Source organism: Gymnoscopelus braueri, assembly GCF_963280865.1.
Source record: "Gymnoscopelus braueri genome assembly, chromosome: 12".
In the NCBI taxonomy this organism is placed as follows: Eukaryota; Metazoa; Chordata; class Actinopteri; order Myctophiformes; family Myctophidae; genus Gymnoscopelus; species Gymnoscopelus braueri.
This window is the reverse complement of record NC_137614.1, coordinates 37249601-37274233: the sequence shown is the minus strand read 5'-3', so window position 1 is coordinate 37274233 and position 24633 is coordinate 37249601. Positions and strand designations below refer to the sequence as shown.

The 24633-nt window shown below is 40.7% G+C and overlaps 3 protein-coding genes and 1 pseudogene across 4 annotated transcripts in view; 2 read left to right on the top strand and 2 right to left on the bottom strand.

Annotated features, from left to right (window-relative positions):
• Nucleotides 1-11941, top strand: part of e2f1 (E2F transcription factor 1) — a 67069-nt gene extending 55128 nt beyond the window's left edge. Inside the window, exon 8 of the transcript XR_013934215.1 lies at nt 10421-11941. The gene's annotated coding sequence lies outside the window, so the exon portion shown is untranslated. The remainder of the gene's footprint in view (nt 1-10420) is intronic.
• Nucleotides 347-9293, top strand: LOC308096540 (transcription factor E2F1-like; annotated as a pseudogene). Its single transcript, XR_013935130.1, has 5 exons — nt 347-372; nt 1397-1551; nt 5659-5773; nt 6843-7116; nt 8266-9293. The product of XR_013935130.1 is annotated as a transcription factor E2F1-like (transcript).
• Nucleotides 11942-13976: 2035 nt separating the features above from the next.
• On the bottom strand, nt 13977-17598 carry LOC308096703 (intelectin-like). Its single transcript, XM_080444117.1, has 8 exons — nt 17573-17598; nt 17285-17344; nt 16892-16951; nt 16525-16772; nt 15876-16034; nt 15512-15632; nt 14713-14816; nt 13977-14425 (listed from the first exon to the last, which is right to left on the bottom strand). The coding sequence occupies exons 2-8, from the start codon at nt 17337-17339 to the stop codon at nt 14273-14275; spliced, it is 900 nt and encodes a 299-aa protein (XP_080300243.1). The 5' UTR covers nt 17340-17344; nt 17573-17598; the 3' UTR covers nt 13977-14272.
• A 4205-nt stretch (nt 17599-21803) lies between these two features.
• Nucleotides 21804-24375, bottom strand: gemin6 (gem (nuclear organelle) associated protein 6). The gene is made up of 3 exons (XM_080444316.1): nt 24051-24375; nt 23683-23708; nt 21804-22871 (listed from the first exon to the last, which is right to left on the bottom strand). The coding sequence occupies exons 1-3, from the start codon at nt 24176-24178 to the stop codon at nt 22519-22521; spliced, it is 507 nt and encodes a 168-aa protein (XP_080300442.1). The 5' UTR covers nt 24179-24375; the 3' UTR covers nt 21804-22518.
• Between the last annotated feature and the right edge of the window lie 258 nt (nt 24376-24633).

Genomic DNA, 24633 nt, shown 5'->3' with positions numbered 1-24633 from the left:
TGAAAAAAAAAAAGTTTAGTTTTAGTCTTCTGACATGTTTTAGTCTAGTTTTAGTTAACTAAATATCATAAGATTCTGTGCATGTAAAACGCTATTTGTTGCAGCTAATGTCTTAGGTACACCAGCACTTTTTTTTGACGTTTTTAACATCAGAAATGATTAAAGATATTGCTGCTTGCTCCTTAAAACAATTGACCAGCAAGTTGCAAGCACACAGACACACGGAAGGTCAGCACCAGATTTCAGAATGGTGACACAGACATTATGATTGCGCTTAACAGGGATGGGACTCTAAAAACTGTGTTCCTGAGGTGTCATTTCACACACAGAGGGCTAACAAGTAGTAATGTCTAATTTATACCCTGTCCTACGGCAAGTGTCAAAAAAAAAGCTGAGGTACAAATTCGCAATGTGTCGCAACCGGGATTGGGCGGTACTTTATGAATGAGAATATAGAACTTGTTATACCTGTTTATTTCCGTTTTTTTCTCTTGTTTTTTTTTTACCTCTGCATTGAAATGATTAATTATGAACTATCACAAGGACCTTTCTCCAGATGATGTTTGTTATACCTGTTTAACCACTTAAACCCTGGTGTCCCTATTTTGGGCATGGGTGAAAAAATCTGCTGAAATCTAAATAAAAAAGTACAAGTTGACAATGTGTCGCACTGTGAAGCGTTGTGAGCTTGTAGATCGGCTATTTTTGCATTATTTATCCATTCAATTAACTCTTTGACTGCCAGAGTATTTTCATAAAGTACTCCCCCAGTGCCAGCGATTTTCGTGTTTTTTTGTTTTGTTATTTAATTTCCATATAGATTGTCTAGCTGCGGTTTTGAACACATACGATGGTTCCACCAGCAGAGAGCAGCAAATAGCCACCTTCATCAGCTCGCTGACTCGCTGCCCCCCCCTCCCCCCAAACAGAGCCAAACAGTGAAATACGTCAAACCGGATGTGGCGTGTTCTCAGATTCTCCGATCAGCCAAAAATACGATGTGATACACGACGGCGATGACTGTTCGTCACCCAGACTATAGATTATAGAAGTGGACCTCTCCGTTCGTTTTTTATACCGTGTGAAAAACCGCCCATTCTGGCCGAAAATGACCAGGGGAAAAAAATGAAAACTGGAAACGGAATCTGCGTCATAAAACCGGATGCAGGTGTGGGTGAAGTAAGTGGAACTCGAAACCTAGAATGAAAAATGATCAGAATAGCGCGATCAGAGATTAAACAATGAACACGCGTCTAACGCGTCGACGGCCAACTGGACAAACTAGCAATTGACGCGTTATCGAGTCAACCGCAGTCAAAGAGTTAATAGGCCTCAAGTGGTGACAGTAAATTATATAACTCAAATAATTGAACTGAGGTCCTATGTTCCTCTGTAGGGGGAACCGTATGGACGGGGCGTCGGCTGCTCGCTATAAAGAACTGCAGAGAGAGGTGTGTGTGACCTGACGGACGCCGAGGACCAGCTGGACGAGCTCATCACTAAATGCAACGTCCAGCTGCAACTGCTCACTGAAGACTCCCAGAACAAGAAATATCCTTTTGGTTTTTCTAGGCTTATCTATGCCTTTTTTTAGAGAGGGATGGTCTAAATCAGTGGTTCCCAACCTTTCCTGGATCAGGGCCCACTTGAAAATATTGAAAGAGTTCGTGGCCCGCCCAGTTCAGATGGGTGTGACAGTGCGGCTGCCGTGTTAAGTGGTCAAATGGGTGGGCCACGCGCATTCTCAGAGCATGTTAATTTATTTGTTTTCCTTAAAAAAAAAAATTAAAAAAAAGAATGTGGGGGCTTTTTCTGCCTTACAGGTACAGTAGACTGACAGGTCGTCGGGATCGGGAGTCAAACCCGCGACACGCTGTCAGGCGGCATTAGCAGCCATGGGGCCCAGACGTCAGCCGTCCGGGCCAGAGCATGTTTATTTTAATGATAAATCAACCTGGTGATTACAATGCAAAAGCAAACCATGAAGGCAGGTCTGACTTTTTCACGTATTTCTCAATTGTTACTGACAAAAATGGAAACGAAACTGGAGAACGTAATTTTGAAACGTGTTATTGACGGGTATATGCGCATCCATTTGTTAATAACATAATGTCTGTCTGTAAGCCCAGCCCACGGTGTCGCTGCCTGTTGTGCTGTAATAGCTCTCTCTCTCTCTCTCTAAAACAAAATATGTCAAAAAGCAAAGGAAAACGGTAAATGGCCACACATCATTTCACCCTCCCGTTTCTATTTGGATCTTCCCGCTCGCCATTTGTGATTGGCCAGCTGTATGTTAATGAAGAGTGTGGTCATTTCGTGATAGGCCAGCTGTATGTTAATGAAGTATGGTCATTTGTGATTGGCCCAGCTGTATGTTAATGAAGAGTGTGGTCATTCAGAGAGTTGTTCTTGAAGTAGTTTGGGCGCAGTGACACTTAACTGTCACCAGGGGGAGTTCTAACACAGCGCTGCTTGAGAGACTGAATTCTAGTGCAAGGGTTAGGTGCATCATATTTGTCAAACACAAAGGAGAGCAGACAGTCTGCATTTGTTTTAAGAAAATGTTTGACTGGCCCCACTTAACATCTCCGAATTACTGCATCCACTTCAAAATGTGAGATCTCTCAGGTCTTCTGGCAAGGGTCTTCTTGTTGTTTCTAAGACCACACTCAAAACTAAGGATAACCTTTGCAGTAGCTGCTCCCAGTCTATGGAACGTTCTTCCTTTAGTTATAAAAATGTTGACTGTCTTAAGCAGTGATGGAAGAAGTACTACATTTTTTACTTAGGTAAAAGTATCAATACCCTATTGTAGAAATAGTCTGTTACAAGTACAATTTTGGTATTCAAGACTTACTTGAGTAAAAGTACAAAGGTATTGGCATCAAAATGTACTTAAAGTACTGAAAGAAAAAGTACTCATTATGCAGAAGGTCCCATTGCACAAGTTTTCAAATGTATAACAATCCTTTGAAAATAGCAGATCTACAAGCTCACAACATGTCGCTTTGCAATATGTTGTGCGCTTGTAGATCAACTATTTTCAAATTGCCAAAGTATGTATATACTGTAGGTCTGAAGTGTTTTTTGTAGTACGTTTTCAAATAAGAGTTAAAGAGTTAAAAAGTACAATATTTGTCTTTTGAGATGTAGTGGAGTAGAGGTAAAAGTATTGGACATACAAGGTTTCCACCCGACAGCGACCGTATGGTAAAATGGTATATCTGAAATGATACTGTGAGCCGTCTGTTAGTGAGTGTTTTGTAATGCTGGGAGCATTTGTGGTATCTGAAAACCACAGACTTAAAGGTTTCTATTGCTTTTGTAGTTGCCAACAACGCCATATTGCAGTTAAGTTTGATGTCCCAGTGGTGAGAATGAATGGTGGTAGAATGAAGGAGTCATCACTAGTTAGTGAGGTTTCGTTGCTTCCATTTATTGCATAAGTACAAAACAGTACAAAACAGCTCCATGGACCCTGAGGTCCTCTCAGTCAGCCTGCCGGCCACTGAGTCACACACTAAGATGCATTTTGGTACAGTTTATATAACAGAGAGATCTAGAGAAGGTACATGTGGGTGTGTGAGCTTCAAAGGTGAGCCCCCCCACCCGGCACAAACAATAGATCACCCTTCGAGCCCCCTGATTCAATTTGCACCTGTATGAAGCAGGAAAGGGGATGGAGACAGACCTCCTGTCTCTCAGCTAAACAACAAAGAGAATGTTTAATTGTAACCCCCAACCAGCTCAGACCAAAAGGCACCTCGGAATACACTCTTGTGTCTGACTGTAGGCTACCTGTAGACTTGTGAAGTTAAATAATACTAGCAAATATGTATGTTATGTTATCAAATATACTACATTCCCCCCATGAGAGACATTAAACGTCTCTCACAAACACGTATATTTCAAAAGAAACACAAAGAATCCGCCCCCCATGAAAAGCGACCGGAACACCAACAAGGAAAAAAAGTAAACATTCAGGAAAACTAAAACAGCAAACAACATCACACAGAACAATGCACATACAAAAACCAAGATTACATAGTACAGCGACACGGTGAATTACATCAAATAGACACATCTCCCTAAACTAATTAGCGTGCAGGATCCCTCTGTTAGCCTTTTAAACTCCAGGATAAAACATTACACAGCCCCCACCCAGTGGAAACTGACAGCACACAGTCGAATCACGCCCACCAAGCGATAGCACCACCCCCCAAGATCAATGTCCCCCCCGTCCAGTCACCAAAATATACTCAAAGATAGCCTAATTCTTATCCCTAAGTTTTACACCGTACCATCAAGCATATATGACAACTACCACGAAAGTGCCTACACGGAAAAAAGAAGGCAGTGTACCCCCCAATGAAACAATAATCCACAAAGTAAACTCACATTAAACACAGGAGACCAGAAAGTAAAAAAATACCCTCGCATCACTTCCCATGGCAGCCATAGCCCCATAGTTCAACCCACCCTTATCACAAAAACATAACCCCAGGTCCCATATGCGCAGTGTCCCGTTCGACAATGTCTCTCTTGTAGTCTCCCTCAATGTCATCTCCTCACCCCAGCCGTGCTCCAGCACCGTACCCAGATTTTCCAACAGATAGCTGCATGTTTACAACAGAGCGCTCCACTCGCGATCGCTGAAGATGTGTTACCACACTCTTCACGAAGAACCCCTTCATCGCAAGTCCTCCGCTCTGCCGGCACCCGCTGTCCTCTCCCCACAACATACCCGCCACGAAGAAATTCGACACACCAATTTCTCCGCTCTGCCGTCCGCACCGCAGCGCGCTCCTTTAGCGATCGCAGAAGATAAGTTTGGGCAGCCAGATGAGTCGTACAGCCGTCCTAGACCTGGTCATGAAGTCCTCTCCTTGTAGATTCTCGAAAAGTTGTCGTAATGTCGTCCCGATGTCCCGCCGCACGTTCTTTCGACGCCTGGCTCAGTATCCCTGGAGACTGACGTCCCCAAAAAAACAAACCAACGCGACTGCCGACTAAAAACGCCATAATGTGGTATCTGAAAACCACAGACTTAAAGGTTTCTATTGCTTTTGTAGTTGCCAACAACGCCATATTGCAGTTAAGTTTGATGTCCCAGTGGTGAGAATGAATGGTGGTAGAATGAAGGAGTCATCACTAGTTAGTGAGGTTTCGTTGCTTCCATTTATTGCATAAGTACAAAACAGTACAAAACAGCTCCATGGACCCTGAGGTCCTCTCAGTCAGCCTGCCGGCCACTGAGTCACACACTAAGATGCATTTTGGTACAGTTTATATAACAGAGAGATCTAGAGAAGGTACATGTGGGTGTGTGAGCTTCAAAGGTGAGCCCCCCCACCCGGCACAAACAATAGATCACCCTTCGAGCCCCCTGATTCAATTTGCACCTGTATGAAGCAGGAAAGGGGATGGAGACAGACCTCCTGTCTCTCAGCTAAACAACAAAGAGAATGTTTAATTGTAACCCCCAACCAGCTCAGACCAAAAGGCACCTCGGAATACACTCTTGTGTCTGACTGTAGGCTACCTGTAGACTTGTGAAGTTAAATAATACTAGCAAATATGTATGTTATGTTATCAAATATACTACACATTCTAACATGGCTGATGATTATGTTTGTCCTTAACCTGTGGTGTCGTCACGCTGGGCTACGTGCGCTGCCAGGACTTGAGGAAATCCTTCGACTCTCCAGACCAGCTAGTCATGGTGATCAGAGCTCCACCAGAGACCCAGATGCAGGTCTCTGAACCCAGCGAGGTACATGTAGTCGCAGTTATTTTCCGATAATCGCAATTAATTTGTATAATCGTTTCCATGTTGAAAAAGGTTTATACATTTTCAAAAATAGTGGAAATGGATCTACAAGCGTGCGTTGAGCTTGTACATCGGCTATTTCCATTATTTTTATAAACAAATGTTTAGTATAGAATAATTAAATATGGCCTATTTTGGCTATAGTACATTATTTATTTTGATTATTGGTACCATTGTCAGTAATTTCTTGTATATGCTATTTAAGTTATTTGTCATATCGACCCTGTGCAACCTTTGTTTATAAAGCCAAAGAAATGTCTTTTTTTGTTCCATATGTTCAATGTCAACACAATTAATTTGTTAATCCCAATTATTAAGTAAAAGTTCATGATCGTGACAGCACTACATATCACTTCAAATGGTACATATACTGTAAGGTACATTGTATGAAAACGTCTGTTGACATATTCACAACTTTTTTAGGGAAGGAACATATTTCACCAGAATAATATCTTTGATAATTCCTCTCTCTAACCCATGTTATTCAGAAGTGTGATTGTAGTGAATAAAGACATCAAACTGGGAGGTATATTGTTTAATTGTGTATTTGAAGATGTCGTGTGACGATATCGAAAAGCATCGTTGATGCTTGCTTGGTGCATCATTATTGTGATAACACTTGTAACTCATACTGCCAACTCTTATTTTAATTAGTGAAGACAAATGTGCTTTTTGTGTTGTAATGTTTTGCAGTCCTTGTAAACCTTTTGGAGTGGATGCAAACTGCAGAGGAAGGGATTTATTATTAAGAAGTCCATGGGGATAATGAGATGTAACAAAATAACTAGATGGATCGAAAGATTTGCCTGATGTCTGTTTGATAGTCATCAGAGAACATGTAAACATTAAACATGGAAAGTATAGGATTGTCCCGAGTGTGTACGTGGGTTAGGCTTAGGAACCCTGCACCAAGAATAAGTTATACACAGTCACAAGTTATTTGTGCAAGCACATTGTCAACTAAAGTCCATTGACATTTCCTAATTTGTACATGTGCCTGTGTGTGTTTAAGGGTTACCAGATATCGTTGAAGAGTTCCCGTGGTGCCATCGATGTCTTCCTCTGTCCAGAGGACTGCTCTGATGTTTGCAGTCCTGTGGTTGGAACCAGTCCCTCCAAACCCAATACTGACCCCACGCTGGTCCCTCCATCCACTGACCAAGTAAATTCCAGAACCCCTACAGCCGCCCAGGAAGTGGGGTCATCATCACCGGCATCGACGACGTCGACAGCAACAGCGGCCTCCCAGCCGGACTAGTCTTCTCTTGTCTTAGGTGGTGAGACAGGTACTTTTATATTTCATTATAGAATCAATTTTATTGTTTGTTTTGCGCCTCAGTACCTCTCATCTCTTACATGGTTACACCCCTTCAAGGGTATTGAGAGATCCGCCGATCAGCTGAAACTTGTCGTTCCAAAGACATGTCTGAAAACCAGAGGTGGCTGCGCCTTTTCAGCAGTGGCCCCTAAATTATGAAACGAGCTACCTCTCCAAATTGGCCCCCCACTTTTAAATCCCACCTTTAAGTTTCATTTTTATACCTTGGCTTTCAATCCAGCTTGAGTTGTGGTTTCTGCGTCGATGTTGTTGATAACTGTTTCTGCGTTTTATTACTTTCTTTTATTATGTTTCTTTTTATTTTGGTTGTTTTATGTCATTTTCTTTTCTTCTTTTCTAGATTTTTCTTTTTTTTGGCCTTTATGCCTTTATTGATAGGACAGTAGGCTGACAGGAAATGGGGAGAGAGATGGGGGAGTGACATGCAGCAAAGGCCGTCGGGATCGGGAGTCGAACCCGCGACACGCTGTCAGGCTGGGTTACCAGCTTAGGTGCCCAGACGGTTACGCCAACCGTCCGGGCCGTCATTTTCTTTTCTTGTGCAACACTTAACTCGTAACCTTGCGTTTGTAAAATGCTATATAAATAAAATGGATTGGATTGGTTTTACTTGATGGGATTCACACTGGCACGTTTAGTTTTAAATGTAAGCTAGAGCCTAGAGCCGATGCCAGATTTCTGGTTGCAATGCAAATCCAGATTCCTAGAGACCAAACCACCGTGTTTTGACCAATATTTTGTCAAAATGTATGATAACATTCATTTGAACTTTTAAGCAAACGAACACAAATCACTTTTTGATAAACACAAAAATAAACACAAACTCAACTTCAAACCAACTGCCGACATTATAGGGGTGCCAGTTCAGAAGTCGAAATACATGAGCTGCATAATTGCCGATACAGATGGTCAAATAATGGCCCGAGTATGTATCGGTCGGGCTTTAATGTAAACCTAGCCAATGCTATGTTACCAAATCTCAAGTTGAGTATTGCCAGTGGTGGCTGAAACCCTTTAAGTCATGAAGGACTCTAATTCTAAAAAGATAAACCTTTCTCTCTCGCTTTTCTTTCTCACACACCTCTGTCCTCAACAGAATCATTTCTGGGAGGTGACCCTTTCTCTAACCTTGGAGAGATGCCGGACTTTAACCTGTCGCCCCTCTCCTCCTCTGACTTCCTTAACGGAGAGGGTCTCCCGCTCCCGTTCGATGGCTTCATTAACCTGTCCCCGCCACACAGCCACGACTATCACTTTGGACTGGAGGAACACGAGGGCATCAGCGAACTGTTTGACTGCGACTTTGGTGACCTAACACAGGTTCTGGAGGAGACTTAGGCCAAGAGAAGGAGGGTGGATTCCTCCAACTAGTGTTAAAAAAAAAAACACATTTTCCCAGCTGGTCTCAAGGGAAGGTGGGAAATGGGGGTAGTTTGGGCCTGACATGAGGAGAACCATGTTGGGTTTCAAACTCCTTGGTGTGGAAGGATGCTTTGAGATGTTCCCTCAGCCCACTTTGAGAAAGAGTGCAGCGGGACTTTCGCTGCTCCACGACTGCAAGAACAACCCATGTCCCGCAAGAGTCTCAAACCCCCAAAATTGTACAGCACAGATCTAGCACTTGTCATTGCCCATTTTTAAATTTTAGCAAAAGAGTTTAGCTTTAGTATAGCTATTTAATTTATTTATATGAATGATGTTTTTATATTTTGTACTGAGGGAGATTTTGTGCGTGTGCTTTGTGGCGTTTGTGGCGGGTAATGACTTTTACGGATTAAAGTCCAGACTAGAGTGTTAATTTAACTCTTGAGTGTACAAATGGAACCAAATGGACTTGTAAGTGTCCATTTAATCCTGAGTTAAATTAACACTCTACATGAACATTCTACAGTGTAGAGCTGGTTTCGTAAACACGTCAATGTAAGACATCAACTCTTAAAACTGGTTTCATACATAAGACCAGTGACAAGGTCTTCTACAGGAACTACACCTGATTCATGTTGATGCAACCATCTATGAATCCTCACGTTTCTTGGCCTGGCTTTCCCAAATGCATTTTAGAGTTGTATTAGGGGTGTGATCAGATACACAACAGTGTAACAATTGACAAGACGGGTTCTAATGGCGTGGATCTCTTGACTTCATGTGGCAAAGCCTGTGACACATCTGGCGTATGTATGACTCCAAATTTGGCCGATTCCGCCCGATCTGCGCCCCCCATCAATTATAACATTGAAGTTAAATGTTTCAAAGAGTGGTGGATTGGTGGAGACGAATGGATTGATTGATTACTCTATTAGACAGAAATGTAAACAGCACGTGGTACAGTAAGACGGTAAAGCTAAAAGGATAACAACGTCCTGGGGACTTGTTTCCATTGTGGTCCTATACAGTATATATTCAATTAATCAACATAGCATACAAAATATCCAAAGCGATATATATTTTTGGGAGGGAGAGGATGACAAGTTGGTGCTTTGCAGCATGGAGAGTTTTGATCTCTGACCAATCAATGGAAGACTCTTGCATGTCTGCCCTCCACTGTATGCAAGCATGGTCTGGTTGTACCAGATTCTAGTCTGTTATTTGGATAGAGGAGAATTCTCTGATAAAACATGTAAAAATGTGTTGTGCACAATTTTGGTCCAGCAGTTTGGGAGATTAACGGACAAACACACACACACCCTCTTCTAGACCCCTCCTACATTGACACAGCGTAAAAATAAAGTGAAATCCTATAGGTCCCAGTGCTGGTGTATGAACCAGTAGCAGTCTACGATCTATTCACATAGAACTCACAACAGAGAAAATCGACTTTTCCACTAACTTTATTTGCACTGAAGTGGCTGACCGCGCGTAAAGTTGCGATGCGTTGTCAGCTTGCAGATCACCATTTTTTTCTTCTTTCTTTTTTTTGTTCTTTAAAGCCATTTCACATTAGAAGGGCTGTAGCCAGAGGCTAGGACTGTTTTATGGTCCTTGACATGGAAACGTTTGGAATCCTCCAACCTATAAAACACTTAGAAATAAACCTAGACCCGACTGGGCTAGCAACCAGGCAGTAATTGTCAAGCGTCACTGTGTTTTCAGTTAAGTGGCTGGTTGGTTGAGCTACATCACAGCTACAGTATGTGACGTCACCTCACATGGGCACGTGATTTGACAACTTGGCTAATGAACACAATTGGGCCTAAGATGCATTTGGGAAAGAGAACCCTGACTTGTTTGAGGTCTCTTCAAATAACCTCAAGGTTAAGCTCAAGGTCAAGACATTTGCTTTTTCACCAGACACCCAATAAATAATGTTGACAAAGCTAAGAAAGTATTGAAGTACAGGTGTAGACTTTATGTTTACTAACGGTGTGACATTAAATCAAAGTGTCCAGGTTTCCCTGTAGTGTGTCTAGTGAAGCAGGGAATACTACACATCTGGGATTGTTCTGCAGGTGAAACTAATGGTGAAGAACTCTTAGTTGGGCATTTAGCCATAGTCTCAGGGGAGTCGGAGTACAGTCCTCAATCATTGATTTTGATGCAAACAAACTTTCACAAGTGAAATTGTGAAGGTATGTAGATACATTATGAATGTACTAGCTCAGAAAACAACCACACTGGGTTTCTTGACCACATGAACCCTATAGCGTCCCTGTTCTGGGCATGTTCATAGGTGAACATTCAGCAAAAATAACAGATGGGCTATTAGGCGTACTAAGTACAGTATATAGAGTTTGTGTGGGTAAGGGTTTCAGGCAGGGAAGTCGATAACAAAATGTAATGAGAGGGTCAGGCTCTAGAAACAATATTAATACTCTTTTACATGTGTGGACCCAGGTGAAAACCCCCTGCCCTAGTTTGTATGTCTGTTTGTATTCCTATCCATAGTTTTAAGGAATGTGGCTGAGGAATCCATGACGGCACAACAACCCCGTCATTGCTAACCTTAGTATTTGACTGTATTGTTTTGGTTCAGTAGAAGCACAACAGCATTTCTTGTTTGTATTCAGGGCAGAGAGGACTTCAGTGAATGCTACATGAGCTTGTAGATTGGATATTTTCATACGACAAAGTATAAATGAGGCTTAACAGGGAAAGAGTCAGATCCATGTCCCTTGATGTGGAAATTAATGTTAATTTCTTAATGCCTTAAATAACCTTAAATCAATGATCATGACTAGTTTGAGTGTCTAAAATATCTTACATTATTCCACCTGCCAGTTACAATAAATCATGTTTTTACATTTACAGTTCATGTTTAAGTTCCATGTTAGAACATCAACTTGTTTGTGGTTTTCTCTTAAGAAAACAATGCTCGCTTCTAGTTTTACATCTTAAGCAATAACATGTAGTTTTGCATCATGTATTAATTATACAATGTATACGTCATCAGTTTACTTTCATGTCAACTTCAAGTAGTTTGAAACGTCTCCATCTGAATTCTCTCATTGTTAAATTCAAGCTTTTTGTTTTATTCCCAGGGTTGCTGGTGTGTGTGAAAGATAATGTTGTGTTAAACTTAATATTTATTTAATAGGGTGTTGGGAATTTCACACCAAGGAATATAAATATGGACCCTCGTACAGTAGATCCCACCAGATTAGGGAGGAATAAAGAAGTAATGGAAGGGTTAAGGGTGTAAAGTTTTATTGGTTTTTGTTTTGTTTTTTCATGATTTGTTCTGCATTTACTGTAGGTATTCATATTGTTTTAATTGTGTAAAATGTATCAGTTATCATGTATGTGCAGTCTTTGAAATGAAAATCTTTGCCATGACTTATTTCTTGGTGAAATTGTTATTGAAAAATATAAAAATAATTTGTTAGCAAATCTTATATAAAAAAGACTTGCCTTGTGCCTATTTCATACGTACCGAAAATAGATTTTCATCTAAGAATCAAGTATTTCCATTATCCTTGAAGCCCTGAAGATTTATACTTGATAAAGTATAAATCTTCAGGTGTGCTAAAAATAGATCAAGCGGTGAGCCTGTTGATTTGCTATTTTTGGCACGCAACAAAGTATAAATTAAGCGGAGTACATCTGGCTATTCCAGTCTCTTCTATGACTTGCTTGACCTGAAAGTTTGTATAAAGTCCTTTCTCAGAACACCCACTTCAAATTCAGCCCTAGAATTATGTTTTTTCTTAAAATGGTGGCTTTCTGGAGAGGTTTTAATAGGCACATGGGTTTATTTTGAAATGTATACATATGTGTAACCCGTTGAAAATGTTCACGTAATATTTGTACTGTTTATTTTGGCCTCTGGTTTAATTTACTTTTCAATGGCAGCTCAGCTAATCGACATTGTTTGCTTTGCTTCACGTGAGATGTTTATTTTGATATTTCCTTGAAAACTTTCAGCCTTTTATTCCATGCAGGACAAATGCAGTGCCTTATCGAGGTGGGGGGAAGGGGGTCTCTTTGGATCTCGGTGGGCTTGTTTCCATTGTGTTTGTTAACAAGCTTCACAGTGATGTTGACCCAAGGTTGCATTCATAAGTATAATACGTTCCCATGTAGTGTGTGCTATTTAACCATTTGACCACACAAAAAAAATACGTTTTGATTTCCTTAGAAAATAGCTGATCTTCAAGCTCACAAACATGTAGGTCTGCTATGTTAAAACTTTTATTTTATTTTATTTAAAACGACATGCCCAAATTTGCAAAACCAGAATTAAAGTTAAGTATAAGGTTCTTACTCACCAAAGGCATGTACGTTTTCTTTTGTGATTAATTCACCCGAATTGTTTGAGTCATGAATGCATTCACACAGAACGTGAATATTACGAAGCAATGTAATTCCTATTGGGAACCAGATAGATTTTTCAACACGAATAAAAGGCATCAATCTGTATGAATGAGGCATACATTTTATGAAGAGTTTTGGTGCTACTTGCCCCACGATTTATTCGTCATGCCCTGGTGTGTAAGACCTTTAGCTGCGTGGATTCAAGTCTTATGCTTAATTTATACTCCATCGTACAACGATGTTACACACTGAAAATAGATAATCTACAAGAATGTGTGGATAAGCTATTTTCTGTGCTCTTTTCAACTCAAGTATCAGTCAGGCTTTAGAATCATAGTTATGTGCCCTTTTCATACATGGGTGAATAAAAGCGATGTGAAATGGAAAATCAAATACATCTCATTGAATAATTGTAATTCATTAATTAAGGAGTGAATGATGCCAACCCTAAAGACAACATCAAGTACTTAAAGGATGACTTCACCCATTTTCAACCTATCCTTCATATAATTGGTCCTCACTCATGCTGATGATAATATGGTAAAGAAAATAAATCTACTCGGTTTGTGTCTCAGAGGAGGGCTGTGGACAGTTCAAAAACACGCCTACCAGTGACATCATCGTCAGTCATTTATTTTTTTATTATTAATGCGAGAACAATGGCTTCCATTATAGCGAACTTTCCAGGAATAGAAAGCCTGCAGTTTCTATTAGCTTGGATTGCCCATCGATGATGTCACTGGTAGGCGGTTTTCTGAAGTGTTCACAGCCCTCCTCTGAGACAGACCGAGTAGACAAAAATTGTATCATTTTATCATGAGCATTAGTGAGGACCAATTATATGAAGATGGGTTGAAAATGGGTGAAGTCGTCCTTTAATATTCATTTTCAAAGGCTTTTCTTCTCCGCCACCATTTAACCACTTAAACCTCATATGTTTGCCCAGAGTTTTCTGTTTTCTGTTATTGTGGGGGGGGGATAGCAGATCGACAAGCTCACAACGCGTTGTGTTGCATAATAACAATAATGGACATTTAGACTTTTACTTCAAATGCAGGAATAGAATTTATTAAAGTTAATTTGCGATACAGCATTTAGCAATTAATCAGATAAAAGATCGTAAATAATATAGAAGATATTATGAATTCAATATGATTACAATAATCAAAAGAAATGAAATCAAATTGAAAAATCTATGTCATAATTCATGAAATCTTTCTACTTATTAATTTTTTTTAGAGAGAGAGAACACAGTAATCAGTCGCAGAAAGCAAAGAGACCAGTAACCAGCTAGTAACATATCTTGTGAATAGTTTAAAGCCAAAGGTCAGTGGTTGGAGGACCATGAAGGAACCTCAGCGATAGAAGATCAGCACGGCGGCCTCTGTAATTTGCTTGGATGCACTCCAACCACTGTTGGTCCCATAGCCATTCCAGTCGAAGGAACTGAAGTCACCACACTGTCTAGGAGCCTGCTCTGGGAAGTATCCTCCTCCACCGATGCAAAACTATAAACATGTAGAAATGCATGCAATGCAATGCGCACACACACACACACACACACACGCACGCACGCACGCACGAACACACGCACACACACACACACACACACACACACACACACACACACACACACACACACACACACACACACACACACACACACACACACACACACACACACACACACACACACCACTGAGTTCAGTTAAAGAAGAGGAATAAATGGATGGTACAAAAACAAGAGGGTGCCTGAGCACCTCCTGTCCCTCCCTTAGCTAGAGAGTATACTCACATGTTCAATATTGCAGCCAATAGGCTTGGATCCAGAGCACAAGGCCAAGGCAGCACGTTCTGTATTGATACCTCTGAAGGAGATGTAGCCTGGTTTTAACTCACCTGAAGGAGAACACAATAAATACATAAAACTGTGTATTAATATTATAGTACAGTATTATACATATATTGCATAGAATAATATATTACACACATCAGAATCAGAATCAGAATCCAAAGACTTTATTGCCATGACATGTAGACATGTTAGGAATTTGGTTTGATGCAGTGGAGCGCAGTTTACAACAGGACTGGTGCAAGACAGGACAAGACAGTGCAAACCACATCATAGTGCAAACAACAAGTTGTGTTTGTATTGTGTTTGTACAAGTTGTGTTTGTATTATTATTATTATTATTAGTAGTAGTAGTAGTAGTAGTAGTAGTAGTAGTTAGTAGTAGTAGAAGATTGTTCTTGATTCTGATATGTGAGATATAACCAGGTTGCACACTTGAATAACTTGATATAACAGCACTGATTAGGTAGCTAATTTGGGATTATTGGCCAGTCATTTTTTCATCATTTGTGGCTACTACTTGTATCTCCCTCTCTGTCTCTTTCTCTGTCTCTCCTTATTGGATGTTTCTATATGTGGATCTTTGTCTGATAAAGATTTAAATAGGAGTGAAATGTTGTTCTAATTATAATGAAAGTGAAAAGTTTGTAGTGTGCGCCAATGTGCAGGCTCTTGTCTTTTCTCAGCCATGTCAGCAGTCAATCACACACCATACTGCGTCCTAACATACTATAAAACTTACGTCTTGCATAGGGCCCATAGAAGTTTCTTACGGTGTCACCATTCCCAAAGTCGTATGTAATAGGGATGGATGGTCCATTGTTAGTTTTGCAATTCCCTGCAGCATATTTTACTGGGTACCTCTTAAGAATGGGAAGAAAAGGGGGTAGAATAAGAATCAGATAAATAGTCAAACACTGTTTTAGCATAATTAGTTATGATGTATAACATAAATACTGACCTTGCCAACAAAGGATAAAATGTCTTATCTTAATCATACAATAGATATAAAAAAAAAAGGTGAGAAGTCATTCTGATAGGAGCACTTCAGCTACAGTAGGCCTACATGCTGATGTAGTTACAACGTGACATTCAGTTGATCTTACTTGGTAAAGGTTGAAGAGGTTCCCACTATACCATTTCAAGAACTGATTGGTGGTGTGGTATCGTAGGATAGAGGCGGTCTTCCAGTTGCTCACTGGAGTGATGTTGGGAACGTGCCACACTGCTACATTCCCTGCCTTGATTTCATAGTAGCCAGGATTCTGTCAAAGAAATATAATTGGGTGAACAAATACATGAAACGAATGAAATATTATAGGTTATTATGTAGAACACAGAAGATACTGTAACATCTAAATTCAATGTAGTTGCTACAACGGTTAGAACGGCCGCTAACAAACCTACACCCACTGCTTTGGAAACAAATCATTATCACAATCCTAATATGAAGGACCGCCCTAAGGATATTGAATAGGTTCTTTTTTTATTTTACTATAATTGTTTTCATTCACCCAGTTTTAGCAAAGAAAGCTGTTTGAATGCCACCGGCCAGTCTCTAGTTGAGCGAAACATTTAGAGACTGGCTTGCATATAGGCCTATGTGTGTGTCTTCATGAGTAAGATGGGACCTTGGGGGTTATACTAGACACAGAAGTCAAATTAAAGCAATGCTCCCATTCTCTTCTTTCAACTGCACATCTGGCGTTAATACTGAGATCATTGAGTGATCAGTCAAAAAGCGACCTACTCTACCTTGAAATCATCCGAGGTAGCCCCCTCTGCTGTTCCGAATGTGTTTCTGTTGGCCCAGTTGCCATCACCGCCTGGCAGGTTGGCATTGCTGCCCTGCTGTGAGGTCCAGCGGTCACCCACTGTACATTTACCATTCATGTTGTTCTCATGAACACTCGCTACCAACGTCCAGCCACCACCTGCAGTTGTCATGTCACAGAAAGTCTGATATTCCCCACCATCAGCAGTAGTAAGGCGGTAAATGCCATCTGAAGGGTAGAAGAGGAACAAACATGAGGCAAATAAAAGTCAACACAAAGTGGAAAAAAACACCAAATAGAAAGGCAGCAGTGAAGCTGCTGTGTCCTGAATGAATGAATCACCTCACCTTCATTCACATTCAGCCCCTCTTTCAGTTGTTTACAGCTTCGAGCCCCAGGGATCACTCCTGAACAGGGAAAATCAAATTGTGACTATTGCCATGGTCCCCCAGACACACACTGCCCCCCCCTCTCTCTCTCTCTCTCTCTCTCTCTCTCTCTCTCTCTCTCTCTCTCTCTCTCTCTCTCTCTCTCTCTCTCTCTCTCTCTCTCTCTCTCGTAATACAAATGAATGACATTGTACTCCTGGTCCTATTTTTAATGAGGGATATGAATATCGTCTTAATTCTCTCTATCAATGTCTCAATGCTTAATGTTTTGTGTAAAGCACTTTGAATTGCCTCTTTGTTGAACTGTGCTAAATGTGCCTTGCTTTTGGTTACAGGAGTTGCTGACAGTACCTGACACATGGTGCACGGCCATGCAGGCGATGAACAGGGAACTCCAAAAGATCATGTTGACTGAGGAGGGGAAAGAATGACAATAGCTCATACCACTTTGCTTCCAACCTTAGATTAAATAGAAACGTTCTGTCTATAAAAGTTTAATTCATTCTATCTATTTGAACATACAGTACATCTAATGTAGCCTTCAATCACTTTGCTCAACAAACAAGCTGTTATAGAGGATAATCAACAACCATTTTTGTGATTCAAATAAGACAGACAGCAGGTAAATCATGAACTTACCTTGTTAAATTACAGGCAGGACTACAGCATGCAGTGCTTGCTGATCGTCTTATATGTCTTAACTTATCTCTTAATTTGTTTAAGAATGAGGAAGAAGATAAAATGGAATGCTGTACTCTAGGAGGAGTGCAGGAGACGGACTCCCCCACTTTTGAAAATAGGATTGTGTTTTTTTTCAGGAGCATGCACACGCACATGCATTGATTAAAAACAACCCTTGAGTTCACACCTCAACAAAGTTTACAAAGGCTGCCGACTACCGAGTGTCACACCAGCGTGAATTAACATAGGAATGAGCCTGAATGCATATGAATGGTCCATTGTGTGACCATACAGTAAATGACAGATGTGTAAAGCTATGACTGATCACTGATTGAATAATAATGAAATAATAATGAAAAAGAAGAATTAATAAATATGCATTGTACCATATACTGTCTGGACATGTTTGCCTGTGAACTAAATAACAGATTGATAGATTTTCATGAAACTTTGTGAGAATACGCTGCCATGAAGAGATGATTTAACCTACTTTTGTGTCATCAAAGGTCACAATCAAGGTCAAATTCAAAATGTAAACCAGATGGAGTGTGGATATTCATGACACATGGTAAGAAGAATCATGCGATGTAATGCGTTGTGAGCTTGTAGCTATTTTAACTACTTTAGTTTAGTTTCGTTTTTTTTTTACATTTATGGAATTCATTTTATTTCTATAATTGATGACATTATTTTGAAAAATATTTTATACATTTTTTTATCCATGAAAATGTAGACACTTGTTGCTTTTCCATTAGCATGTGCAAGTTGTAGTATGTCTGTCCGACCCAGGCAAGCAGGATTTCTAAATTACATCAGGATTACAACCTCATGGTTCCTTTTGCTCAGACAGAGCTAGGCAAGGCAGCATTCTCTGTCAGTGCTCCATCTGCTTGGAATGAGCTCCAGAAGTCCTTAAAAATATGTTTACTTCCTTCTTTGGGTCAGTTCAGGGCAATGGTTTCAACACTTGTGTTCAAGATACATTTTTGGTTTATCTGTTTTAGTTCATTGAGTAATTTAGTTTTTTGAGTATTTTCTGATTCATGTATTTTAATATTATATAATATACTATGAATGTCTCTACCTGTTGAGAATTGTGTTCTGTATCTCGGCTACATTGAAAATGAGGGCCTGCCTCTCAACTGTACTCCGAGTTCAATTAAGGTTATGATGATGATGATAACGAGAGCATGACTGTGCAAACTAAATATTCAACTTGATAGTTTTTTTGTTCTTCTTCCTCATGCCTTCACTATAGTTACTGTCAAACTGTGACTTATTTATCTGTGCCAGTTTCCTCCTCGTCCCCACCATACAGTATAACAATGGAAACGAGGAGGAAGGCAAGGCACGTTTATTTGTAGGCGTATGTGTGACCTGAACTGGAGTGATATGGGATATGGGAAAACGATCTCTCCATTGTTTCTGTCTTAGAACATCAAGTTGAATTTCTAGTTTGGGTAGTCATGCTGTCTTTGTAGGTTGATAAAGCAATCACGATGTATAAACTCTACTTGCCTTCCTGGGTTGGACAGGCTACAACTGTACTGTAGGCTACAACTTACACATGCACACAGGCACTGTAAGTAGATGAACATTGATTTGCAGGAATACATTTGTCAGTTTTCTTTTAGTTTGACCAGTGATTCTAAACAGGTTTCAACCAAACCCAAATTTGGTGTTGATCCAGACATCAGGGCCAAATATTATTAAAGCTGCACTATAATGTAACTTTCCTCTTCTATCCCGGATTTGAACCCAGTTTCCTGCGCAAGTGCCGAGATTTTTACCATGGAGCTAATAGAGCCAGCCTGCTTGCTCAAGGGATAAATTGAATCTTGACCATCCGGTCAAAAATTGTGTCAGATGCTGTGTCAGATACCTTTGACCTTTTAATGACACAATCTAAATGTCTCAATATAGAGCAGGGAGACAAAATACAACCACCACAATTGTATAAGTTATATTGTATTAACCTACTCTACCATACAGATGGGAGCAAATACATTTTATTCATAAAAACAAAGTTACATAGTTCTTTGGTCGCTTTTGGGTGCTGAGACACTGGTTGAGAAATTGTTCTCTAGAAACCAGGAAGAACTCAGCAGGACATATCAATGATGGACTCACTCATCATCTATCTATCTCTATGAATGCACAAAAGCTGTAAAACGAGAAGGAAACTGGCACTGATAAGGGGAAGGAAGATCTCTGAACATCAACCTGATTATATCTTATTTCAGGTACCATGTGTATGTAGATAAATTGTTATTAGTTTTTTCTTGTTTAATCTCCTCCCTCCGCCCCTGCAACTGTCACGCAATGAGACGAAATGTCATGGTTTCAGACCGATCAGCCAGTCAATGAAAGTTAATTATTTAAAAAGACAGACAGACAGACAGACAGACAGACAAATGGGGGCAAAAACATAACCTCCCCCCTTGCCTTTGGCCTGGGGGATATAATTATACCTGTTGTCAGTGGTGGAAAAAGTACTAAAATGTTTTACTTAAGTAAAAATATCAATACCGCAATGCAGAAACACTTTGTTAAAAGTCTGTTAACTTTACTTGAGTAAAAGTACAAAAGTATTGCCATCAAAATATACTTAAAGTACCAAAAGTAAAAGTACTTATTATGCAGAATGTCCCGTTTCACAAGGTATCATATGTATAAAAGTGGAAAAGGCATTCATACTGTATATCGTTGCTGCCGTGCAGAAACCTTGTCCAAATTCCTTTTTTATTTTATTTTTTAAATAGTTAAAATAGCTGATCTACAAGCTTGTACATCGGCTATTTTCACCACTTTTGTGCAACGCTTGTATGATGAAGTAGGGCATTCAATTACGAAAAAACTCCGGAACAAAGCCTTTGACTTGCCCTTTGGTGTGCCTTGGACACACTTCACGATTGTCCAATTCATTTAAATTATAATTGCACTGGACTGTATACCAACTCTCACTGGACACCGGATATAAACCTGTCAGATGGATGGAGTTGGATGACTCTTTTCAACCAATGAGGGAGGATAGTGTTGCAGTGTGCCCACTGCCCAGTATACTGAATGTTGTACAAAGCCAGTGATTTAAAGGGACTTTTGTGTGGGTGTGCATGTGCGTGTGCGCGCGTGTGCTAGTGTCTCTCTGAGCATCTCATTGTATGTCTCTCTGGCTTGACAATGCTTATGTAAAAAAGTGACAAAAATAAACAAGGGAATAACTGTCTTCACGCTGTTATCAACACAACAGTACTACTGACCCTGTATTCACACAGCTATTTGGTCGACCAATCAACATTCATTTCTATCAAGCTTAGTGATCAGCTGAACACGGGCAATCCGTTTATCACCCACTAGTTCAGACACACATGAATTTGGATCAGACCTCGTTTGCCTCATTTTCCTCCTGACATGACAGTTCCACTTATATACCAAAATGGACAGAGAAGCTGATCAACTTGAACCTACATAACACGAATACGCCTGGAATCTGAAGTCGCTGCCCACAGTAGCTAAGAGTTTAGCAAATTGTCTACTAAGATGATGGATGTGAACACAGTGACACATGGTACACCCCTAGCCTATACACCTAGGTGAGGGTACGACCAGGTAGGGTTATCTGTAGGCTAATCTATGCTGGACTGCAAGAGATGATTTACCTTGTTTTCACGTTTTGATTCATTTCAACAATCCAGGAATAAAAGATGTTTAGATTAGAAGAAAAAAGTTTTAGGGAGAGCAGTGAGAAACTATTATTAAGTTGGTGGTATATATTCATTGTCAATAGCAGCTGCAGCCAGGTGCAATGTTTTCAGTAAAACCATGTTATTGGAATGGAAATATAATCCAATCTATTCTTATTCTTTTCAGTGTATGCATACAGTAGGCCAGTGGTTCCCAAAGGGTGGTCAGGACCCCCAGGGGGGTCCGAAAATTATTTTGGGATTAGCTTAATGTGCAGTTGTGAGCTTCTAGTTTGGCTATTTTCACTAATGTTTATCTGTGGGGAACCGAGTCAAACTAAATGTAATACCTCAACTCCTACAATTCAAAGTGCTCCTCAGGGTGGGGGGTCCCCAGATCAAATATGATTATTTTGAGGGGTTGTTGCCTGAAAGGTTGGGAACCCATGCTGTAGGCTATACATTGTCTGGGATTGGGCTCCGTTAACTTCAAACCTAAGGCAGGAAGACATTACGGTATACTTCGGTATTTGTTTTCTTATCGAGTCATATCACCATCACAATATTCAACAATGTTATCGCTTATTGCATGTTTTCCTAATATCGTGCAGTCCTTTGTGACAGCCAGGATTATCTGTAGACTGCTCAATGAAGAACAAGCAGATATGTAGGTCTGCTCTATGCAAACCAGGTAGGATTATCTGTAGGCCTGCTCCATGTACAAACAGGTTCAGTTCCATCTCCAAACACATAAATTAACACATTCATTTATTGGGAAAATACAGACAAAAAAACAATCAGAATTTAATCAAAGTAATCCCTCCAATAACTAATCTGTGATTCATGGTCTGGTAAGTTTAAAACACAAGGTAGCTCCTGCTGTTTGTCTCTGTTGGGGCGGGAACACAACCCAGTCAACCCCAAACTGAAACATGTAATAATGTGTCACTGATCTGGTTTGCTGGGCAGTAAAGAACCCATTTTGCTGATAAGCCAGCAAACAACAGCTGTAAATCCATCACTGGTCAACAGGTGGAGCTGTGTGACCATCTATTTAATTGTCTCGGCACTCTAACCCAGTGGTTCTCAAAGTGGAGTCCACGGACCCTCAGGGTTCCAAATGGACCCTTACAGGTCTGTAACTCTTAGAGTATACAAATGAAACCATATGGACCCGTCCTATGGGGTTCCTTGAAATTAAAATGTTCGAGAACCACTGCTCTATCCCGTCCTGTCAGGGTTGTTTTCCATCAGGTTTTGGATTCGGGCCAGGATGATCTCGTTGCTGCTGCTGCAGTCCTCCGGTCTGTAGGGCGGCGCCACCGTCAGCACGTTGGCAACCTTGAGCACCTCCTGCTCCCCTGTCACCTCCTCCACCGGGATCCGGTTCTTCTCCAGCCACGCCCGTACGCTCTGCTTCCTCTTGCGGAGCTCCTCGCCGCTTAACGTCTCCCCCGTCGCCTCTCCGAGGAAGACGGAGCGGAGGCGCTCGCGCACCTCCTCATCTCCCTCGCCAATGACCTCCACCTGCTCCACAGCATGGCCCATCACCACTGAAACCGAAGCGCCTCCTCCTGTTGGAAACATTCAGTCAAGCAGATGTAGGGATGTGTTGATAAAACAGCCTAAACTACTACTCCGTAATACTACGGTGCTGCTTGCCCAACAGAACTGATCTAAAAGCTGACAACACGTGGTGATGCAACGCTCCGTCAAATGTCAGATATGATCTAATAGTGCTTCTTAACCTTTATAAGGTTAAGAAGGCGACCGGGCCTTCAACCCCCCCCCCCCCCCCCCAACTGTGGAACGCCCTCCCTGCCCCCCTGAGAGCACCACAGTCGGTTGATTCTTTTAAGAGAGGACTAAAGACCTACCTTTTTAACAAAGCCTTTTTTAGCTACACTGGTCTTACCTCTAGGCTTTATGCCCTGATGTTTTAATGTTTTGTTTCAGTTTGTTAGATCTTGTATAGTGGTGTGATGATTTTTTAAAAATGCAAATGCTTATTGTAGCACTTTTTGAGATTTACAAATACGATCCATCATTATTATATTGGGGCCAGGTTTCAGCCTGATCCGTCCGCCTTTGACTTTCTTTGTAAAATAATAGTTTAAATATTTAACAAAACATGTGTGAATATGTGAGTTACTTTCTTAAGTTGTCCCACTGTCAGCATGCAAATAAATTTGTCTCTGATGTGTTTGCAAGATTAGCCCAGGACACACACACACACACACACACACACACACACACACACACACACACACACACACACACACACACACACACACACACACACACACACACACACACACACACACACACACACACACACACACACACACACACACACACACACACACATAAATCCATCATGCATACCTTCCTGAAAGTTGACCAGCACAACACTGTAGAGAGGAGACATCAGTAGTTAGTTTTCTTCTTTCACAGAGAAACTTTGACTAGTGGAATTGTTCCACCAAAAGTATTGTTAGTAGTTTAAAGGGGTCCCCGGGGGTCCTTGGGGGGGTTCCAGTCCCCAGCTAAATGATTGATCGTTATCTTCACCATTTGTACATTTACAAATAGAGAAACTAGAATGTACAAGAATGTCTACCTTGTGAAAGTAAATTCCGGACTATTAGAGTATTTCTACATTGCAATATTGATACTTTTACTTAAGTAAAAAATGTGAGTACTTTTTCCACCACTGGCTCTATGTCCCATAACAATAACATGATATGTTTTACCTGGCTGATACGGGGTCCACAGTGAACATCCAGCCCAGGTGGTCCTGTCTGTCTGTCGCCCGAACCTTCACCTCTTTATGTAAATACTCTGCCCATTCTAACGGCGTCATGTGCATCCACACACACATGACTGCTGCACTAGCTTACTAACTACAACACAATATGAAATTAAACGGATTCACCGTCAACTAGATGAAATTGACAATATGCTATTAAACTCTCTGCATCCACTCACGTCACTGTCAATTATATGAAATGTAATACCGATATGAAACGTACTATCAACAACATGAAAGAAACGTCGTTAGCGATGCTCTGCTCTGCTCTTTTCACACACTGAGGAGGAGGAGAGGTGGTGTGTGTCGGTGAAAAGAATCCGGAAGGAACGTATCCGCTACGGAATGGTTCCTCATTTTCGTTTGTGAAATTAAAAGTTACTTTTATTATATAACTCTATGGTGACAAATCTGCTATAGTTTCTGCTACACGTGTGGCTTTTCAAGTAGATTCTTGGACAAAAATAAGTAGACTACTTAATAAGTATAAATTAATCAATTAATAATACTAACACAGGTTCTGTGTT

What these genes read in the sequence shown, in the direction of transcription:
- LOC308096703 (XM_080444117.1), bottom strand. Translation starts at nt 17,339, where the DNA reads ATGATCTTTTGGAGTTCCCTGTTCATCGCCTGCATGGCCGTGCACCAT. An exon ending in GGGGCTGAATGTGAATGAAG is followed by an intron (nt 16,773 to 16,891) that starts GTGAGGTGATTC and finishes TCTACCCTTCAG; the next exon opens with ATGGCATTTACCGCCTTACT. An exon ending in ACCTCTTCAACCTTTACCAA is followed by an intron (nt 15,633 to 15,875) that starts GTAAGATCAACT and finishes CCCATTCTTAAG; the next exon opens with AGGTACCCAGTAAAATATGC.
- gemin6 (XM_080444316.1), bottom strand. Translation starts at nt 24,178, where the DNA reads ATGTGTGTGTGGATGCACATGACGCCGTTAGAATGGGCAGAGTATTTA. An exon ending in GTGGACCCCGTATCAGCCAG is followed by an intron (nt 23,709 to 24,050) that starts GTAAAACATATC and finishes TCCTCTCTACAG; the next exon opens with TGTTGTGCTGGTCAACTTTC. An exon ending in GCTGGTCAACTTTCAGGAAG is followed by an intron (nt 22,872 to 23,682) that starts GTATGCATGATG and finishes TGTTTCCAACAG; the next exon opens with GAGGAGGCGCTTCGGTTTCA.